The sequence below is a fragment of the Rhinolophus sinicus genome, chromosome 17 (assembly GCF_057876585.1).
Source record: "Rhinolophus sinicus isolate RSI-liver-muscle chromosome 17, RSI-T2T, whole genome shotgun sequence".
Lineage (NCBI taxonomy): Eukaryota > Metazoa > Chordata > Mammalia > Chiroptera > Rhinolophidae > Rhinolophus > Rhinolophus sinicus.
Window position 1 is genome coordinate 123,242,862 of NC_142517.1, and position 21,108 is coordinate 123,263,969.

The window sequence follows — 21,108 nt, forward strand, 5'->3', positions numbered from 1 at the left end:
CCTGGACCTATCACTCCAAGTCAAGTCACTGTCCTTCAATCTAGTCGCAGAGGGCACAGCTCAGCTCCAAGTCCAATTGCAGTTTTCAATCTAGTTGCAAGGGGTGCAGCCCACCATCCCATGTGGGAATCGAACCAGCAACCTTGTTGTTAAGAGCACGTGCTGTAACCAACTGAGCTAACCGGCCGCCCTGAGGAATTATTTTCTTCAAGCCTCCCCAACTGAAATCTGAATATTCCAGAAGGCAGATCTCAAACACTGAGAATAGAAACTTGGAGGCTTTGATGGAGAGAGAAACATTGCAGCAGCCCATTTTCCTGCCAGCACTTCAGCCACAGGCTTTGCTGGTACCCAAGATTTCAAATTTTCCACTTGTCACCAGCATTTGAGGCTCATCCCGGCCTGTCCCCTCCATAGTCCTTCTTCGCTCTCTCTTTTCTGCCACTGCTCAGCGGTGCATGTCAATTGAGGGCAGCTCCTCACAGGGTAGGACTCACCAACCCCTTCCACAACTGTGAGTTTGGTTTGGGAGCAGGCTGCCTGACCTTTGTCACACGTGGGGCCTGCTCATCGGCAGCCCACTGGCTACCTGCCACTCAAGAAGCTGCTGAAGTCCCTCCATCAACAAAGACCCACCCCAAGCAACTCCCCAAGGCTGTGGGGAATGGAACTGGTTAAACACCTCCATTCCATTAATTTCATGCTATCAGAGCTGGAGAGGACTAAGAAGGCCACCAGTCTTTTCTCTAGTGAATGAGGAAAGGAGACAAAATGGTCTGAAGAGGAGGAAGAGAAGCAACTGTCATGCAAACCTATCTGGGTCTAAGCTTTGAGTGATGTTAGAAGCAAGGCTTGCGCATTGGATTCTCAGAGATGGTTTGGATACTTGAAGGACGATTTTTCCTTGATGGAAGACAAAACAACCGTAAAGAACTTGGGTACAGCTGAGATCTCTTACAACAATCTAGGTGCGAACAGCACAGAAGGCAGTTCTTGGTCATTCAATGTCCATTTCAGCAGAAGGGCCAAATGGCACTTGTTAGAAAGGACTAGGAATTATTTTCTTGGAGGAACTTGCTGGTACCCTACCGCTCTGGGCAACTGTGTGGCCATATGAGGTTTCTCGAGTGGGGCCTGGGCCTGAGTCTGTATTCCTATGACTTCTGTGTCTCCATCAGAGGGGACAACCTTGCATGCAGAGCACTATCAACAAAAAGACCAAAGTCTGGCACCAACTGAGGTATGACAGCTGCATCTGACTTCAGAGCTTTCTAATCACAGCTAAAGGTGGAGAATGTCCCCTGGAATTTCACCACTGTGGCATTACCCGTCTGCTGGGACAAAGAACGGAAAGCCTCAGTGACACCGAGGCACATAGCAGTTGGTTGAGCAAGCCGTGGGTAAGAGAGGACTTGTGATCTTGGGAGAGGAAATTTGGGAAGAGGAGGGGTAGGCTGGAATCCTGATTTTTGAAGAACTGAAAGTGCTGCATTTTCCCTCGCCACCCAACCACAGCATTCCCAGGCCTGCGTCTGGGTATGGGCTCAGTGCCCTCCAAGTGATAGTGGGTGAGTGTGGGACGGGAAACAGCATGGCTCAGACTCCATAGGAAAGGGCTAGAGGGCAAAGGCCTGGCTGTTGTCCCCTTCTCTGGGGCTGGCAGGGCCACCCTGAGAAAGTTTGGGCCTCCCTTCCCCAATGCAGAGAGAACTACAGAGTGCCACTTTGGGGACCATCTTCAGAGGTCACCTGCCTGGTGCAAGGGTCCCCTTTCAGTCCCACTGGGAGAATTCTGCACTTCTCATTCCCTCCCCAGGAGCGGGCTGCCCCCTAAGACTTTCGTCTGCCCATTGCACCATGGAGTAGCCCCAAGTCTTAACTCATTCTTCCCCACTTATCATGGCACCTTTGGTCCTCTTGAAACTTTTGCCCATTGGTCCTCGTTTTCTGCTGGGCACCACTAGAGCAAGTCTATTTTCTCTTCCACAAGTGCCTTTCTAGTATTTGAGGATGGCTGACAGGTCCCTGCTAAGAGACTCTGTGTGAAGGCAAGCATACCCAGTCTCTTATCATGTAAATAACTTCAATTTGCAGGTAACAGCAGCAGACTTCTTCTTATATTCCTGTTGTAGTTAAAGGTTGTTATCATTATCCTCCTTTTATAGGTGAATAAATTGAGGTTCAGAAAGGTTAAGTCATTTGCCCAAGGTCACACAGCTAGTGAGCCATATTAGAATTAAATTCTGTCTGTTATTGGGATTGAAGTCCTTTCCTTCTTACTTTACGGGATCACTACTATTACTATTAATAATGATTGTCATTTGTTTAGAGTCAACCATATGGCACAGTTTGAAAATATGATCTCTAACCCTTATAACTGTCCTACAAGGTGTGTATAATTTACTTGTGTAAAAATACACAAGGTGTGTGTATTTACTAATTTAATTACCATTCTCTTCTGAAATGAAGACATCAAATCTCAGCAGGCTAAGTCATATGCTTAGCCACACAGGTGAACAGGCACAGAGCAGGGATGGCAACCAAACCTTCTAGTTCTGCAGCCCTCATTTCCCCTACTGAACCCAAGAGCCACCCCGAGGGGGCCAAAAGAGGCCACGTGACAAAAAGCATGAAGGGGCTCAGTCACGGCCAGAGCCCCTCGGGCTGTGCTCCTCAGAGCGTGCCTCTGTGGAACTCCAAGGTCAGAATCATCCAATGTCTCTCAAACACAGGGCCCAACTGTTGGGCCTGACATGAATTTTGAACAAACACCCCACATAGTTCTTATTCATGGCCCGTAGCTTGAGGAACACTGTTCTAGAGATAGAACCTGCCCTCAAGGGGTGTTGTGAAGTCCCCCTTCTGGAATGAACCCCTTTGCCCTCACTGCCAGCCAGGCTTTCCTCCTTCCCCAGGCCCACCTCAGGCCCTTACTTCATTCAATGTCTCTCTTTCCTCTCCTCCAAGCTCTTAGCACTGCCTGTGTCCTCAGTTGCCACCAATGGTGCCTGGCATGACATTGTTGCCCCTCTTGCATTGCTCTTTGCTTTTGCATTCCGGTCCTTGCTTACTTAGATGGAAGGGACCACATCCATGCCCCTGGGATGCCAGTAGACAGAGTATTGCTCTGCTCTCAGTGAGCGCTGAATAGACACAGTTGCCCAGAGCGGGGACCCAGCTCCCCAACGAGCACCAACACACAAATACAGCCCTTACCTGGGAGGCCCACGTCTCCTTTGTCTCCTTTAGCTCCAGTTCCCCCTTTCGGGCCAATGACACCCCCATCGCCTTTGCTGCCCTTCTCTCCTTGAGGTCCTGGGAAGGGAATGGCTGATGAGGTGGGCTCCCGCCATCTTCCCGGGGATGGACTTCTGGGCAATGGGCAGGGACCATTCTGGGGGAAAGGGCAAGGGGTCCCCAGATGAAGTCCGGAGGTGTGTTAGCTTATCTCAGGTGATCTTGACAGGGTCCAGTAAGACTCAAGAGAAGAGGACGATAGGAGGTGTGACCGCTCTGCAGCCGGGGAGGCGTCGCGGGAAGAGCATACTGGGCAGCGGGCTCAGAGCCTGGGCCAGTGCATCAGTGACCCCAAGCAGAGGAAGCCGAGTTACCAGGGGCGCCTGGCTTCCCTGGAGCGCCGTTGGGTCCTTGGGGGCCTGAGAAGAAGGAAAGGTCTCAGTCACTGCGGTCTGGGCTCCTCCATCAGCTACATTCTAGGTCTCTCGCTCTCTCTCTCTCTCTCTCTCACACACACACACACACAGAGTGTGAGTGTATATGCACACATGAGCATGTGCACGACCGTGACAGTCCATGTATGAGAGTGTTGCATAAATGTGTGTGCACGCATGCGTGTGTGTGAGCACGTGGGTGTGCAAGTGCCTCCGTGGGTCCTTCACTGCACCATAAGCCCTCCTCCTATTGTTTTCCCATCCTCTCCCCTGAAATTCCCCCTGGAAAAACCTCTGCTGGAGACAGAACAAGAGACTCTTTGGGATCCTTTCTATTTAAATTCCTCCCACAAATTAGTTCCTCCCTAAAGATTTTCCCTGCTAACAAGTTTCCCTTCCATAGCTGGCGGTGTTTTCTTTCTGCCTCAGTGGCCCGGAAGCTTAGAGACTTGGTTTGTTTATTTGCCACTTCCTGATAAATCCTCTCATTCTGCTCTTTCTCTAGTATCGTCTTATTGTCTTCACATCTTTACATCTCAGCAGCCTTAGTCCCTCCAGGAATATGGAGGTTGGAGAGTCTAAGTAGAGAGTGAACTGGCCTGTAACAGTCACCGGCTCTGACATTTGTGTCTCCCCCTTCCCCTGGGGCTGGGGTGCAGCCAAGCTCCCCACATTCTCTGCCCTAGCCATGCCGTGGCCATTTATAAGATGGCTGTACAGGTTTAGGCTACAGCCTAAAAGACAGAAACAATCATGGGGTTTTCATCATTATCACTAATCCCCCAGCAACCCTCTGAAGGACTCTTATCCTCATTTCATGGACAAAGAAGCTGAGGTACAGAAAGGTAAGGGAATGTTCCCAAGATCACAGAGCTAGTCCACGGTGGAGGCAGCTGTGTCAGACCCTAGAGCCCCCGCTGCACCAATGAGCTTGACTCTCCCCAGTGATGCTCACAGGCGTGGACGCCGAGCCCCGAGGAGGAGACTGGAGCATCCAAACCTCTCCAGCAATACCAGCATGCCCGGTCCATCTAGGGTCTCGCCTTCCACCAGGCTGGCCTTCCTCATACACAGACCCCACCAGGCGTTTAGACTCTGGAGTGTGTCTGTCTGTGTCTGCCGCCCTCTGCAGCCTCTCTGAGAAAGCCTGCTGTGCACGTCAGTGCATATACCCGGCCTCTACTCACCTGCTTCTCCCTTGATTCCTGGCAGGCCTTGGGGTCCTGGGGGGCCTAGAAAGGGAAAGAAATTCAGAACATAGCCTGGACAAGAAGGACAAAGAAGACTATGAAGCCAGTAGACAAGTGGTGGTACCAGTGGCTCCATTGTGGCCCCTTCTCCCCTGGAAGACCTGAGGAGGAGGGGCAGAGCCACCAGTGAGCCAACCAACAAGGTGGGGTGACAATGCCACTCACTCACACCATTGTTCATTTAACAGACCGTCACTGAGCACTGAGAACCAAACTGCATGGAAGGAAGAAAACAAAGACAGAGCTCCTTCCTGCAAGAAGCTCATGGCCTGGCGAGCGAGACAACTTTATAGATGGCGTCTTCTGAGGGAGGCTGAGTCACACAGACCTGGGTCCGAGTCGTAGCATGGCCCTTTAGCTGGGTGACCTTGTGCAAGTCCTTCTTCGTTTTGAGTCTCGGTTTCCTCATCAGTAAAATGAGGTTGATATACCTGTGCTGCAGGGCTGTCCTGAGGTGACTGCGTGCAGACCACAGGGAAAACACAAGGCAGGCTCTGCGTAAACGGAACTCTTGCTGCTGCCACTCACTCCTACGCAGTTCTCTGCCTTTCCAAGAGCTGCTCTGCTTTGCCCACTCAAGTCTCACAATGACTCGGCAGGCAGGACAGGGCTCCTTGTCCTGTCTCAGGCCATTCTGGCGGCTGTAACAAAACACTACAGACTGGGTGGCTTATAAACAACAGAAATTCATTTCTCACAATTCTGGAGCCTGAAAGTCCAAGATCAGGGTGCCAGCATGGCCAGGTTCTGGCGACAGCCCTCCTCCAAGTTGCAGGTGGCTGACTTCCTGCTGTGTCCTCACACAGTGGAAGGAAATTGGAAGCTCTGTGGGGCCTTTTTTATAAGAGCACTAGTCCCGTTCCTAAGGGCTCCAGCCTCATGACCTAATCAGCTTCCACAGGCCCTACCTCCTAATACCATCACCTTGGGCGTTAGGAATTCAACATATGAATTTTGGCGGGGGGACACAGATACTCAGATCGTAGCACATCCTCACATCATCACAGAGAAGAGTGACTTTCTGAGAGGCATGGCCCTTGCCAGAGGTGACGCATTTGGAGAGAAGCCAGCAGATTCTGGGTTTCCCAACAGCAAAGCCTGCACCCATGCCAGGGCACCACGGTGAGGACGCTTTCTACACTTGTCCTCAGTATCCGAGAGATTGGTTCCAGGACCCCTGTGGATACCAAAATCTGAGGATGCTCGAGTCCCTCATAGAAAATGGCATACTATTTGCATATAACCTACACACATCCTCCCGTATACTTTAAATGATCTCTAGATTACTTACAATACCTAACATAATGTAACTGCTATGTAAATAGTTGTTATGCTGTATTGTTTTGGGATCCACTTTTTGGATTTTTTTTTTTTTTTTTTAATATTTCCAATTCATGGTTGCTTGAATGTGTGGGTGCAGAACCATGGATATGGAGGGCTGACTGTATTACAGAGCAGAAGCTTAGTCGAGTGTGTAGGGTCCATAATGGTATATCCATTTTATATACACAAGAGTGGGGTCCAGAGAGATGGAAGTAGAACTGGGACTGGCACCTCTCACTTCAGCACAGGGTCTCAGGAAAGGACACTGTTGAGAATCAGTTCAGGGTTTGACAGCTGGCTCCCCTGACTCCTGTGTGACCTGAATATGGGCCTGTGGGAGAAGGTTGTGGGGAGGGCAGCGTGGGTCAGCACGGAAATGAACCCACCTGGAGCGCCGCGCTCGCCTTTGGTCCGGAACTGGTCTGAAAGGGAAGGAAGAGGTTGCAGGTTGAGCTATGGTGGCACACACCTAGAGGTCCCAGCTCAGTGCAAACAGGGGGCTTCTCGGGGGTGAGGAGCTGAAGCAGACAGATTGGTCAACAGGGGCCAGACACCGGCACATTTTTCAGGAAATGAGTCCTTGGAAAGAGCCAGATGTTTAGTTGTAACTAGTGGTTTACACCCAAGAGCCATAGATCCCTGGGAGCCCCAGAAGTGTGGAAAGGGAGCTGAGACCTAGACAGCGCCCCACATTATTAGAAGACTATGAAGCCAAAGCAGCTGGACAAGTGTGTCATGTTAAAGGAAGGGCCCTCATGTTGCTCAAACGAGCTCCTTCACCTCTCAAGTGAAAGTGTGACACCACTTGTGTCCCAGCATCTGAGCCTGGACTCTGCCCATCTGCTACACCATCCCTTCTCCTCAAATCTCAACTTGGCCCTCATCTGTGCTCACTGGGGAAGTGGCAGCCTCTGGGGGGATCTGCCTTCCTGGATGTGTGTCCAGCACGTGTGCCTGTGGGCTCTGGCCATGGGCTCACCCTCCTACGTCCCAGCTCACCCCAGACACAGGGATCAGAGCAACGACCCCAGACTCCATGTAACAGTTGTTAGCCCTGTACTAATGAGGTCACACATAGGAGCTGGTATTGCCCAAGTTAGCCCTTCCTTTCTGGGACAGCCTGAGAGAGTGCCAGGTACAAGTCCTGGAGGGGACCAAGGGAAGGGGGCCCCTGGCCTCTCCCCTTTGGTTCCCTTTTCTCCTGCCTGCAGCCCCGCCACCTAAGCCAGCATGTTTCCCCAGCAGGGCCAGCTGTCCTCTCCCCTCCACAGCTCCACCTGGATAGCTTGGTGTCTGCCCTGACTCTCTCCCAACCATGGGCCAATATTAGTTGGCTGCATGGCATGGTCCTGGGCATTACCCCGGGTTCTGTGCCTCACCCACCCTCCTAAACATTCTGGATCAGCCTGAGGGCTTTGTGACTCAGATCTGGCCGTGGGTTGGTTGCTCTAGTCCCTGGCTCTTGAGATCACACTCTGCTTGGATAGGGCCCTTGGTTCCTAGGTTGCTGACCCCACTGTCTCCCAGAGCCCTGTCTGCAGCCACTCATGGGGCCTGTGACTTCATGTCCACCCCATACAGCTCTCACTCTGAGTCTTGGCCCCCAGGGTCCCATACCAGGCCAGGGTTTTGGAAGCCCCCCTTCCTTGCCAGGGAAGGGGATTTGGACCCAAAGATCTCCTTTCCCATGAACAAGCAGCTCCTCCTTTCCCATCCATCTCTGAGGAGTCCCAATCTGGAGGCGAGGGGGCCAAACCTGGGTTCCGAGTGAAGCTGTCCACCTGCCGCAGCAGCTGCTCCTGTCTGGTGTGGACCTGTGTGAGCTGGGCCTGCAGGACTCGCAGCTTCGGTGCACCTACAGCCAGGTGAGCGCCAGGCTCCGAATGGAGAAACAACGGGCTGTCCTCAGTGGCCAGTGTTTCATTCTCGAAGTGAAGCTCCAGGGCCCAGAGCCGCTCCTGCAGATTCAGAACTGGACATCCCACCCACCCCCCAGCATTCTCTTAGGGACCTCATTGAAGCCCATGGCATGGAGAACCTCCCTGACATTTTTTTGTCAAAGGTGCATACCTTTTGTAGGCCTGAATACATAAACACATTCCATGTGCTGTGAGGACCAGAGTGAGCACAGAGCTTTTTCTGTATCTTGCACATGTGCACTCCACACTCAGGCATGACATTACACACCCACAGAACACTCCTGCGTGGCCTGGAGATGCACCCACTGAGTCACAATCAACCTTCAGCCTTTGTGCTATTAAGACTTTCGTGCATGTTCTGAGCATGAAAACTGATGTGCTGGTCTGACTTCGTATGCATGTGACATGTGTTTATGACAGCTGGGCACATAGCGTTCTTGAGTGACTTCAGTGTCTGCTGATGGAATTGCTTTGTGACCTTAACATTTGGACTGGGAACACTTTGCAAAGTAAAGTCATGCTAAAATGAATACTGCGATCAACAAAGCCCCTTCCCACTCAGAAGCTGGAAACGCTTGATGTAAGATGATCATGGCTTGCCTATGTGAAATAATTGCATCAGCCATTGCTTTAGACACATACAGGCTCTCTCTCTCTCTCTCTCTCTCTCTCTCTCTCTCTCTCTCTCTCTCTCACACACACACACACACACACACACACACACACTCACATTTCCCCCTTCCCACCCCATCACCATGGCAGCCCAGGGACTGAGAACTGTCTCCCAGCAGGTGGGAAGTAGTGGTCCCAGGGCTCCCCACTCAACCTGAGCCCTGTGTCAGTCTGGGCCATGTTCAGTCACCCCCAGAGGAACTAGACCAGACCAAGACGGCCTCACCTTTCATCACCAGCACCCCAGCCCCCGCGGAGAGCAGAATCAGGTAGGTGAGGACCAGGGCCATGAAGCACTTTGTCCCATTTGTCCTCTTCGGCTTTGTATCTGAAACACAACCCAGGTAGAAGGTGGCTGCTGCCAAGGCTGGAGAACAGGGGACCCCTACTGGGCCAAATCCCCTCTGTGTGAAGTCGAGTGGGGAACACACCAAAACCCTACGACCCTCAAATCTTCCTCTAATCATCCTTCTTGCCACAGGGCAAGAAGTGCCATGGTGGGCCATTCATCTGTGTGGCCAGGCAAACAAAACCCTGGGCCACATATCACAGTTGGAAGTGTGGTCTGTAAACCAGGTGTCACTGACAAAGCCCCAGCACAATGCCTGGCCACGAGGGCCCTCCGTGGGTGTGTAGCAGATGAAGGAGTAAACTGATGAGTTTGTTTCAAACCTCTGACAGGAGGATGACTGTTCCTATTTTATAAACAAGGAGCAGGGTGTGGAGAAGTAGAAAAACCTATTACGTTATAAGACACGAATCTGGGATTCAGTTCCAGGCCTTTGTTTTCTTTGTCTTTATATCTTTTAAATGATAATAGTAAAACATGCTTAATATAATTAAACAGTACAGAGAGCATTATAAGACTTCGTGACCTCCCCTGAACACCCGAGGTCCTAACAGGGGAGGAAAGCTTAGTTCGCATTTTGGGGCGTGGCCTTCCTCCTAACCCTCTTGCTCTCAGAAACTTAATACCCATATACCCCATAGGTAGACTTCTCTTTTCTTTTAATTTTACATAAATGATGTCATATTACATCTACTACAGAACCTTGCTCTTGACAATGAATGATTTTCCATGGACATTCTTCCAGTTTGCTTTGTAGAGAAAGATTTCACAATTCCCTTTAATAGCTGCCTGATAGTCCTTAAAGACAAAAGTCACAATTCATGCAAATGTTTTCCTATTGATGAGCTGTTTCCAGTTTGGGGTGTTACAAAAGAGGCTGCAGTGGTTCCAACTCCAGCCTTCTGCTCAAGCCAGCTGAGAGGAATCCAAAGACAGGGACCCCCACCTAGCCCTGCAGTTCCCGCCACTCCCATGACCGAGCACCCACTCTGCTCCAGACCTTGGCCAACGTCATCTCTAGTGCTCACAGCAATCCTGCAAGGTAGGTGTGATCTTCCTCTTCTGTAGAGGACAGGCCTCAGTCCAAAAAAGTGGGCCTCTGACCCCAGGTCGATCTAACTCCCAGGCTTGAGCTCACCTCACTAGCCTACATTGACTGCTGCCCCTGGGAAAATGCAGTTGAAATGAGCCCTGGGCAGACCTGAGGGGGAAAGCGATCAGAAGTGAACAGCCCAGGAAATGGAGGGTGCATTGTGAGCACCGTTTTGCTTCAGATTGGTGAGGGAGAAGTTTCAGTTGACTATTGCAATAGAGGTGTATGACCTTGCATCTTTCTCCATCACCTGTGGGAGCTGTGTTACCCTGCTGACAGTCTTTCCAGCCAGCAGCAGCAGAACAGGAGTCCCTGCTCGAGCAGCATCTAATGCACAGTGGTCCAGAGATGGCTCTGGCAGTGCCAAGAAGAGTGGGGCTTTTCTATCGGGTAGATTTTTAGTTAGTGGCACTTGGTTATGCTCAGTCTAACACAGAATATTCCCCACCATACCCCGCAAATAAAGGCCCACACACATGAGTGAGTTAACACACAACCTGGCCAAGTCACTCCCCTGCTCAGCCCTTGAGGCTGCTCCCTGGGCTCAGTACAAACAGCTCCCCGCTGGTCGATGAAGCCCTCCTGCCAACCAGCTCTCCTGTGGCTGCACACCCTACCACACCTCCACACAAACCCTGACCTATGGTCGGGCCGGTCAGGCCAAACTACTCGTGCTTACGTCCCTCCTGCTTCGGACCATGTATCTCTTCTGTATACACAGCCCTCTCTCCTCCCTTCAGCGTGACGAATTCCTACTGATCCCTTGGGAGCATCATGGAGCTTCTCCTGCTCCAAGATATCTTCTCTGGGTCCCCTAAACTGAATGGGACCATGCTCTGTTTTCCCACGTCACTCTGAGTCTCTTCCTGTCACGGCACCGATCACCCTGAACAGTGTCTCTTTATAGCTTCTTAGGCTATATTGCAGCACGAACATAGTGTCTGGTACACAATATGTGCTGGAAAGAAGATGACTGAACAGATGAAGGGATGAATGAATGGCTTCAGATGTCTGGGTGCTGAGCTTGTGGGCAGTTCAACTCTGTCAGTTTAGAAGTGTCGGAAGAACACTGGGAATGCAAGTTAGGGCCTCAGGTATCCACACAACCATCATGGTGAGGATGGTAACACAGAGGGAAGCCTTACACTTCACAGAAGATGGTGCCTGGTGAACACAATCTCAAAGATAGCTCTAAACTTGATGAAACACAACATGGGATGGGAGTGGAAAGATCAACTGTGCTTCAGAGACACAGGTGTTCCAGAGGTCAGAGGTCAAAGGTAGAGGTGAGGGCCAACATGAAAGATAGAAATATGTTCAAACTAGATGGTAGGAGCAGAGAGGAAGGCATTTGAGTAAGAATAACGAGAGGAAAACCAGACATGGTAGTATGATAAGAGTGGTTCGTGGCTGTCCCCTGACGCCTGGGATGCTTTTGTAAGTCAGAGCAATCACCTGGCAGAGAGGCAAGATATTTTAGAAACTGGGAATTTCTGATCTCTGAGCATTAACTAATTCACTTCGTAGAAAGCAGAGGATCTGATAAATTCTTTACCCTCTATGCTGATCACCTCTTACAGGGTAGAAGAAACTGCAAAGGAATATCTACTCTGGATTGGATTTGACCATGAGCAATTGTTGCTTGAGATGAGAAAATGAAAACAACCTCAGATGAACAAGAAAGAACCCCCCTGAAGTGAGCCTGGGCGAAGATTTTTAAGGAAGCCGTTTTCAGAAATTTGACAGCTCTATTGTCTGACTTACATTGAAAAGATGGCTCCAGAAGGAAGTAAAATTTCAATTCTATAAAAGATCTCAACAAAGGAAAAAAGGCTGCACACAAACTCCATGGTTCCCAGGCTTGCCATATCCCAACTCCTCCCCTGGTGGCAGAAGGTGGCTTGGTTGGTTTGCTCCTCTCCTGTTGTGACACTATTAGAGATTAAGCAGGAGCAAATCCCCCTCTCTCTTTCCCAGCACTGAGCTGCTGGTGAGCAGGCCCAGGGAACTGGTCTCTGCCCTGTTCCCATCTCCCATCTAGTAGCATCTGGCCGTCTGACAGTCTGTAGAAGTGCCTTCTGCCCCTGCAGGTATCACCAGCAGGGAGACAGCACGAATACCCATAGCATCAGGTGAACAGAGCAGACAAGCATAGCACAGTCAGGGCTTTGAAACTAAGTTGTTATTGGACTACAGCCCACAAAAGTGGGCCAGAATCTATGTAATAAACCTAAACAGTGTCACTATCTACTAAAATAGAAGATTTAAATAGGCTCCAGAGTCTCCTGATATACTGTACATAATGTCCATTATACAGTAGAAAATACTCATCATACTTAGAACAGAGAAAATTACAACTTGAGTGAGAAAAGAAAAACAACAGGTGTCAGTATCATGATGACATAGATGGTGAAATTATTCAATAAGGATCTTAAAGCAGCCATCACAAAATGCTTTAATGAACAATTATTAATACTCTTGAAAGTAACACAAAAAATTTTTAATCTTACAAAAAATAGAGGATATAAAAAAGAACCAAATGGAAATTGTTGAACTTGAAAACACTGAAAAAATGTTTAAATCTCATTAGATGGACTGAATTGTGTAATATGTATGACAAAGGAAAGGACCGATGAACTAAATGATAAAATGATAGAAATTGCCCAATATTAAAAACAGAGAAAATTGACAAAAACAAAACAAAACACAACAACAAAAAACCCACCTCAGTGACTTGTGTGTCAATAACACAATACATAATATTCATATCACTGAAGTCTCGCAAAGAGTATGAGGCTGAAAAAAATATTCAAACAAATAATGGTGGCTGAAAATTTCTCAAATTTGGTGAGAAACGTAAACCTACAAATTCAAGAAATTGAGCAAACCCCAAACATGATAGATGCAAAGCAATCAATACCAAGACACATCACAAGTAAAATTCTGAAAAAAAATCTAGATACAAAGAAGTTTAAAAATCTAAAGGAAAAGAAAAACTCTTGAAAGCAGCCAAGAGAAAAATGGTACGTTGCCTATAAAGGTATACCAATCTGAAGATAGCAAATTTCTCATCTGAAGCCATGTAGATCAGATGGAAGTGACACATTTTTCCTGTGTTGAAAGAAATGGTTTATCAACCATGAATTCTATATCCAATGTAAATATCTTTTAAGAATTAATGAGAAATGAAGAGATTCTCAGATGAAGAAAAACTAAGAGAAGTTATATCTAGTAGATATTGGCATGGCAAAGTGATTTTAAAAGCATGACTCAGTTATATACTATCTACAAGAAACCAAAAAAAAAGAGCTTCCATTGACATAAGGCAAAAATTGATATAAGTGAAAGGAGAAATAGATAAATCCATAATTATAGTTGGGGACTTTAACACCTCAATCTCAGCAATTGATAGAAAATGACCAGAGTATTGAAGAATTGAACATCATAATCCAACAGGATGTAATTAACATTTATAGACTACTCCATGCAACAAGAGAAGTATACACATTCTTCCCATAAACACATAGAATATTCAGCCAGATAGTCCATATTCTGTGTCATAAAACAAATCTCAACAAAATGTAAAAGTAATTAAGTCATATAGAGTATGTTCTCTAACAACGGAAACAAAATAGAAACCAATAACATATAGACAATAGGAAAATCTCCAAAACACGTGGAAAAAATGAAACCAAACAAAACAAAACAACTTCTAAGTGATGGACAGGCCATAGAAAAAGTCTCAAAGATTACAGTGGCCAAGACATGGAAACAACAAAAATGTCCTTCAATAGAAGAATGGATAAAGAAGTTATGGTATATATACATAATGGAATACTATTTGGCGGTTAGAAAAGATGAAATAGGACCATTTGTGACAACATGGATGGATCTTGAGATTATAATGCTAAGTTAAATAAATCAGACAGAAAAAGCAGAGAACCATATGATTTCACTAATATGTGGTATATAAACCAAAAACAACAAAAGAACAAGATAAACAAATGAGAAACAAAAACTCATAGACACAGACAATAGTTTAGTGGTTACCAGAGGGTAAGGGAGGGGGTAGATGAGGGTAAAGGGGATCAAATATATGGTGATGGAAGGAGAACTGACTCTGGGTGGTGAACACACATGGAATTTATAGATGATGTAATACAGAATTGTACACCTGAAATCTATGTAACTTTACTAAGAATTGTCACCCCAATAAACTTTAATTAAAAAAAAAAAAGAAAAAGAAAAAGTCTCAAAGAAAATTAAAAAAAATCGAAATGAACAAAAGTGAGAATACAGCATATCAAATTATGGGATTTGGCTAAAGCAGCACCGAGAGGAAATTTATAGCACCAAATGCTTAATTATAAATGAGAAAAGATCACAAATCAATAAACTAAGTTCCTGCTTCAAGAAACTAGAAAAGAAGAGCAAAGTAAACCCTAAGCAACCAGAGAAAAGAAATAGTAAAGATCAGAGTAGAAATCAATGAGATTTAAAGTAGGAATATGAAAGAGAACATCTGGGCGACCGGATGGCTCAGTTGGTTAGAGCGCGACCTCTCAATGACAAGGTTGCCGGTTCAATTCCGCATGGGATGGTGGGCTGCACCCCCTGAAACAAAAGACTGAAAGTGGCGACTGGACTTGGAGCTGAGCTGCGCCCTCCACAACTAGATTGAAGGACAACTCCCTGGAGAAACACACTGTCCCCCAATATTCCCCAATAAAATTTATGGAAAAAAAAAGGAGAGAATAATCAACAAAACGAAATGCTGGTCCTTTAAATAAAATCAATAAAATTGATAAAGCTCTAGCAAGACTGACAAAAAATTTATATATATATAACACAAATCGCCAATATCAGGAATAAAACAGGGGATATTACCACAGATCCCGCAGCCATTAAAAAAAAAAAAAATACGGAAATACTATTACTAGCTTTATGTTCACAACTTAGAAGAAATGAACCCATTTCTCAAAAACCATAGGCTACCGAAACCCAACCAATGTGAAATATATAATAAAAATATCTATAACTACTTAATTTGTAACTTAAAATCTCCTGAAAAAGAAAAATCTAGGCCCAGATGATTTTATTGAAGTATTCTGACAAACTTTAAAAAATAATTAGCACCAATTTTACACAATCTCTTATAGATAATAGAAGGGTAGAGAGCACTTCCTTACCCATTTTATGTGGTCAGAATTACCCTGGTATGAAAACCAGACAAACACAATGCCAAAAAAAAGAAAAGGAAAAAGATCCAATTTCTCTCATGAAATTTGACACAAAAATCCTCAAGAAAATATTAGCAAACCATATCAAGTAATGTATAAAAAGAATTTATATACTCTGACTAAATGGGATTTCCAGATATGCAAAGTTGGTTCAATATCCAAAAACCAATCAATATGAACCATCATATCAACAGGCTAAAGAAGAAAAATCATTTAATCATATAAATGATGCAGAAAAAGCATTTGACAAATTCCAATTCATAATAAAGCTCTCAAAATCATAATTCACAATTATAATTCCCATAATGACAAATTCCTAATAAAAACTCTCAGCAAACTGGAAATAGAGAACTTCCTCACTTAAAAAAAGTATCTACAAATAGTATCTTAAAAATATCTAAAGCTAACATGATACTTACTAATGAAACAGAGGACTTTTCTCCTAATATTGGGAACAAAGCAATGATATCTGTTCTCACTCTCTATTCAATCACATTTCTATTAGGTAGGTGCAAAAGTAATTGCGGTTTTTGCAATTATTTTTAACCTTTTAAACCTCATTACTTTTGCACCAACCTAATACATACAACTACTGGCAAACGTGGAAATCAAAGGTAAAACAAATAGCATTTACAATGCAAATAAAATAAAATATTTAGGTATAAGTTTAACAAAATATATACAGGATCTGTATGCTGAAAATTACAAAATCTTTATTTAAAAAATAAAATCAAAAACCTAAATAAATGTAGAGACATACCTTGTTCATGGACTGTAAAACTGAACATAGTAAAGATGTCAATTCTCCTCAAATTGATCCATAGGTGTAATACAATTCCTATGAAATTCCAGTGAGGTTTTTTTTGTAAGTATAGATAAGCTGGCAAGAATGTAAAATGTTACATCCACACTGGAAAAATAGATCAGCTGCTTCTTATAAAACCAAACATACTCTTAGAATCCAGCAATTGAACTTTTGGGCATTTATCCCAGAGAAATGAAAACTTATGCTTACAAAAAAACTTTTATATAAATGGTGTTAACAGCTTTATTTGTAATGGCCCCAAACTGGAAACAACCCAAACGTCTTTCAATGGGTTAAACAAACTGATACATTCACGCCATGGAATAATACTCATTAATACAAAGAACCAATTATTCATACACATAACAACTTAGATGGATCTCAAGGGAAATATGCTATGTTAAAAAAAAAAAAAGCCAATCTAAAAAAGTTACATAGTGTGTGATTCCATTTATATAACATTCTTTAAATAACAAAATGACAGAAATGGGGAACTGATTAGTGGTTGTCAGGGCTTAGTGACAGCTGGTAGAGGAGTGAGGGGTACGTGTATAAAGGAATAGCACGAGAAATTTTTGTGGTGATTGAACACACATTCTGTGTCTTGATTCTGGTGGTAGTTACACAAATATATGTGTATGATAAAATTGTAGAGAACTATATTCCCACACACAGATGAGTGCACGTACAACTAATGAAATCTAAATAAGCTTTGTGGGTTGTACCAATATCAGTCAACTGTGGAAAACTGGATGTGCGTCACAGAGCCTTTCCTGTACATCTTTTTGCAACTTTCTGTGAATCTATAATTATTTCAAAATAAAAAGATTTAAAAACTCTGGGGTAAAACCAAATGTTTAAAATATGCTGAGAAATAGTGATGTGACAAAGAACAAAGTCAGAATAATGACATGCAACGATAGTAGTCACATCTGCAAGGCTGACCCTGAATTAAAGTCTGTTGGGAAAATGTTTAAAATTATCTTTAGAACTGGAAGAAGGGACAGGCAGCTAAGAGCCAATGCTTAATGTTAATTAAAACAAACAATAACAAAACCCATAACTTCTCTATCTATATCACTGGGAGTCTTCTCTGTCAAGAAGAATATTCTTCAGACTAAAATTAGTGGGAAGAACTATCATGAAGAAAGATGTGAAGCCTGAAATAGCTGAGGGCTTAGGGTGACAGGTCAGACACATGACACTCCACAGACCTGCAAGAACTTGACAATGTGGGAACAGAACCACTTCTTGAGAAGCAAGATACAATCAGGAGAGTGACAGGAAGACTGGAGCCAGACAAATGTTCGTGTTTTTCAAAAAGTTAGAAGGGAGTGCATCCCAGAAAGATATTGTCAACACGGACAAATGTAAAGTCACTTGTTCAAGCTCAGGTGTTCCATTATTGATGTGGGAGATGGGGCTGAGGGAGACCTGGGGGTTTGTTGGACCTTCAGGGCTCAAGCATCTTCAGAAACTAAAGCAATCTTTAGCAGACGTAAATCAACATCTGAAGATGCCTGGAGCCATTTGGTGCTGAAGCAAGTAGTTTCATCCAACTCAGGAAGCCCTGAGAAAGTCACTGTATTACAGGGATTACTGTCCACAACTGCACTCATCTGGAAAGTTCCTTTCATTCCATGGTCTTTGTAGGAGAAGACAGGAAGTTGTAAATGCATTTAGAAAAATATTCCTTCCATCAAAACTGGAGTGATTTTGTTTCTTGGGTTGATATTTAGTTAGTGGCATCCATAGCCCAAGTCAGAAATCTGGGCACCCTTGACACTTGTATCTCCCTCACTTGCCATGTCCCACCATTATAGTCCAACTGATTTGACTTCTAATGTTTCTCCAGACCATTCTCCTTCTCCTTTTTCACAACTACTGCCTCTCATCTCTTGCTGCCATGCTCCTCTCTGTCCTCAGCGTTACTCTTTCCAGCTTGTCCACCATCTATGATAGTGAACAATCTTAAATGCAAACCAATGCCTCTCAGCCCAAGTTCAACCCCGTCAAGGCTCCCTATTGCCCTCAGGATAAAGCTAATTGGTCCTAGTCTCAATCCCCACTGAGCTCTCCCACCCAGCTTTGGCCCAGCAATGTGCATTTCCCTGAATATTCCTTGTGAATATTTCTTAAACATATGGTCCCTTACCCACCCAAGCCGCTGTCTCCTTTCTCTAATTACTCTTCTTTATCCATTAGACTTTAGAAGCCGTCTCGGCTCTGACCTCCATGACCCCACACCAGATTCGTTTATAATGTCCTGTGCAAATATCAGTCACAGCCGGTGACGGATTGTATAGAAATAGGTGATGGCCATCCTCACCCTGCCATCCTCCTGCCACTACGGACACGACTGTGGACTCCCGGAGGCCAGAGGCCATGTTTGTTCTTGTCTGTTTCCTCAGTGCAGGTAGTAGGTGCTGAAAATGTTTGATCAGCTGACTTTGCTTGAACATTTCAATACCTTAAAAAGTCATCTATCCAGAATGCTGCATTCCCCCAAGTTCTGAATAGCCAATAATTATTAAAGTTATTTGCATGTGTGCCTTCGCTGTTACTACACTGTAAATTCCTAATGGTAGCACATGGCCCCTTCATCTTTGTGTCCCCATAAATTCCAATAGTGGTCTGCACAGACAGATGCTGGATAAGAGGGACACTCAGGCCAGAGGACAGAGATGCAGTTCCTGAACACACACCTTCCAGAAAAGACTGAGCGTGGAAATGACTGACCGACTTGGAAGACGATTCTCAGTGGATATTCTGGAATGGGAGATTAGTGCTCCCCTGTAGAAAGTCACTCACCAGTGACTTTAAATGCTACAAATTCTAGAAGATTTTAAAAATGCATCACCTGTATAATGCTAAGCGAAAAAATAAAGACGACAGAGTTGACTGAATTTTAAAACCCGAGTTTAACGTAAAACAAACTAATCATGAAGCTATGTACATATCGTAGGCAACAGGAAATAGTTAAAGCACTCCCTGATCAACACTTCAGTTATAGCAGAAGTCACCTTAAAGAATTTTAAAGGCACTGCATTATTAGACAGATATGACGCGCTGGGCTTCAGTTTTGTGGAACTTTTCGTTCCCCTTGTTTTGCATTGCCATTTCATCACACAACCTGTGTGTGACAATAAGGCACGCATAGAAAGGAGGGGCATTAGTGTTAATCTAAGGGAAAATATCTAAATACCATTGAAAGGAATTGGGAAGCTACATTATTAAATAGATAGGACGCGCTTGACTTCAGCTTTGTGGAACTTTTCGTTCCCCTTGTTTTGCATTGCCATTTCATCACACAACCTGTGTGTGAGAATAAGGCACGCATAAAACGGCATTAGCATTAATCTAAGGGAAAATATTTAAATACCATTGAAAGGAATTGGGGAGCTAAAAAAAACACAAAACTATATGCCAAAGATACAGCATCTATTATTAGCATTACACAAATGGCAGACTGAAGCATTCCCTAAATGAATTAGAGAGTCTACGGTGCAAACCCAGACTTTCTATGGACTTCTCTAGTCTTCTGTCACCAACAGAAAGACTACCTCACCAGGCTAATGTCATTATTGGGGGGTAGTACTTTACCACTGATTTCAAAGCTCTCCATTGCAGGAAACATGGTTTGGTCGAAGGCAGCTCTGTCTTCAGTGCTAGCTAAGAACTCTTCGTCCTTGAGAATTTCCTTATTTTCCATCGCTAGGCTTTATAGATGGCCAAAGTCCTAGAGCCAGCAGAAATGCTTCCCTTATGAGGAGCCACTCAGGGAAAGACTGTTCTCATTTAACTACTAGTTGTAGATCACGCAGCATTTCCCCCTTGGCTCTGATTTCCGAATTTGCAAAACGTTTCCTGCCCTGATCAGGATTGGGCATTTCTCAAAAACAGGCTATTCACTTGTGGAACTCTTGCTTAGTGAAGTGGCCTGTTAGGGGGGGTTGGGTGGCTTTGGCACAAGTCTTTGCTCCCAGGCCTCTGAGAGCAGAGAGCTGAATGACCAGAGGGGACGTTTCTTTCCTTCCCGTCTGCCTACCCAAGCCCTGCCATCATTTCAGACCCAACTCGCTGCCCGGAACCTCTCCAGCCCCCACAGAAATATCCCTCCTCTGACATCTTTCTATTCTTGGGGTTCATCCTTGCTACTCAGTATGGACCATGGACGGCAGCATTAGCATCGCTGGGGAACTTGTTAGAAACGGAGTCTCAGGTTTCACCCCGTATAGACTGAATCTAAATGTATGATGCATGTATTGAAGAAGCACTGCTCTATACCTCCCATTTTAACGTTTAATTATATTTCCCCTTACAGTTTTCTGCGTGTGCACATGTATGCTTGGTCTGGACCCAGTAAGCTCTCAGCAACTTGTGGGGAGAAACCTCTTCCCTATATCTCTCGGGCTGGGCACGCCCTACGGGGAGGTTGTATGGCGAGGTGGTTAAGACACAGACCCGAAGATCTCAAATGCCTAGGTTCAAATTTCACCTCCTCCACACAGCAGCTGTATGACTGTGGGCTTTAAGCTTTAAGTGCCTTACTTTCCTCATTTGTAGAAGAGAAAAGATGGTAATGATTACATGTATTAAATGAATTAAATCATTCAAGGTGGCTAAGATGGTGCCTGGTGAGTAATTAGCACGAAGGTCATTGCCTCTTCACTGGAGACGTTGTGCCAGGGAGATGAAGGAAACGACTTTTTCCTTAAAGAATTTCATGGTCTGGTATGCGGGATGGATGTGAATACAACTGAATTCCAGAAAATCGCTGTGAAGT

The 21,108-nt window shown here is 45.2% G+C and overlaps 1 protein-coding gene across 1 annotated transcript in view; it reads right to left on the bottom strand.

Moving 5' to 3' along the window:
• MARCO (macrophage receptor with collagenous structure) overlaps positions 1–20,102 on the bottom strand; it is a 32,854-nt gene extending 12,752 nt beyond the window's left edge. Inside the window, exons 1-7 of the mRNA XM_019714916.3 lie at positions 19,926–20,102; positions 9,062–9,163; positions 8,001–8,216; positions 6,631–6,666; positions 4,859–4,903; positions 3,612–3,656; positions 3,217–3,315 (exon numbers count right to left, since the gene is read on the bottom strand). Of these exons, the coding sequence (XP_019570475.3) occupies positions 3,217–3,315; positions 3,612–3,656; positions 4,859–4,903; positions 6,631–6,666; positions 8,001–8,216; positions 9,062–9,163; positions 19,926–20,034 (652 nt within the window). The 5' untranslated portion in view covers positions 20,035–20,102. The remainder of the gene's footprint in view (positions 1–3,216; positions 3,316–3,611; positions 3,657–4,858; positions 4,904–6,630; positions 6,667–8,000; positions 8,217–9,061; positions 9,164–19,925) is intronic.
• Positions 20,103–21,108: the final 1,006 nt, after the last annotated feature.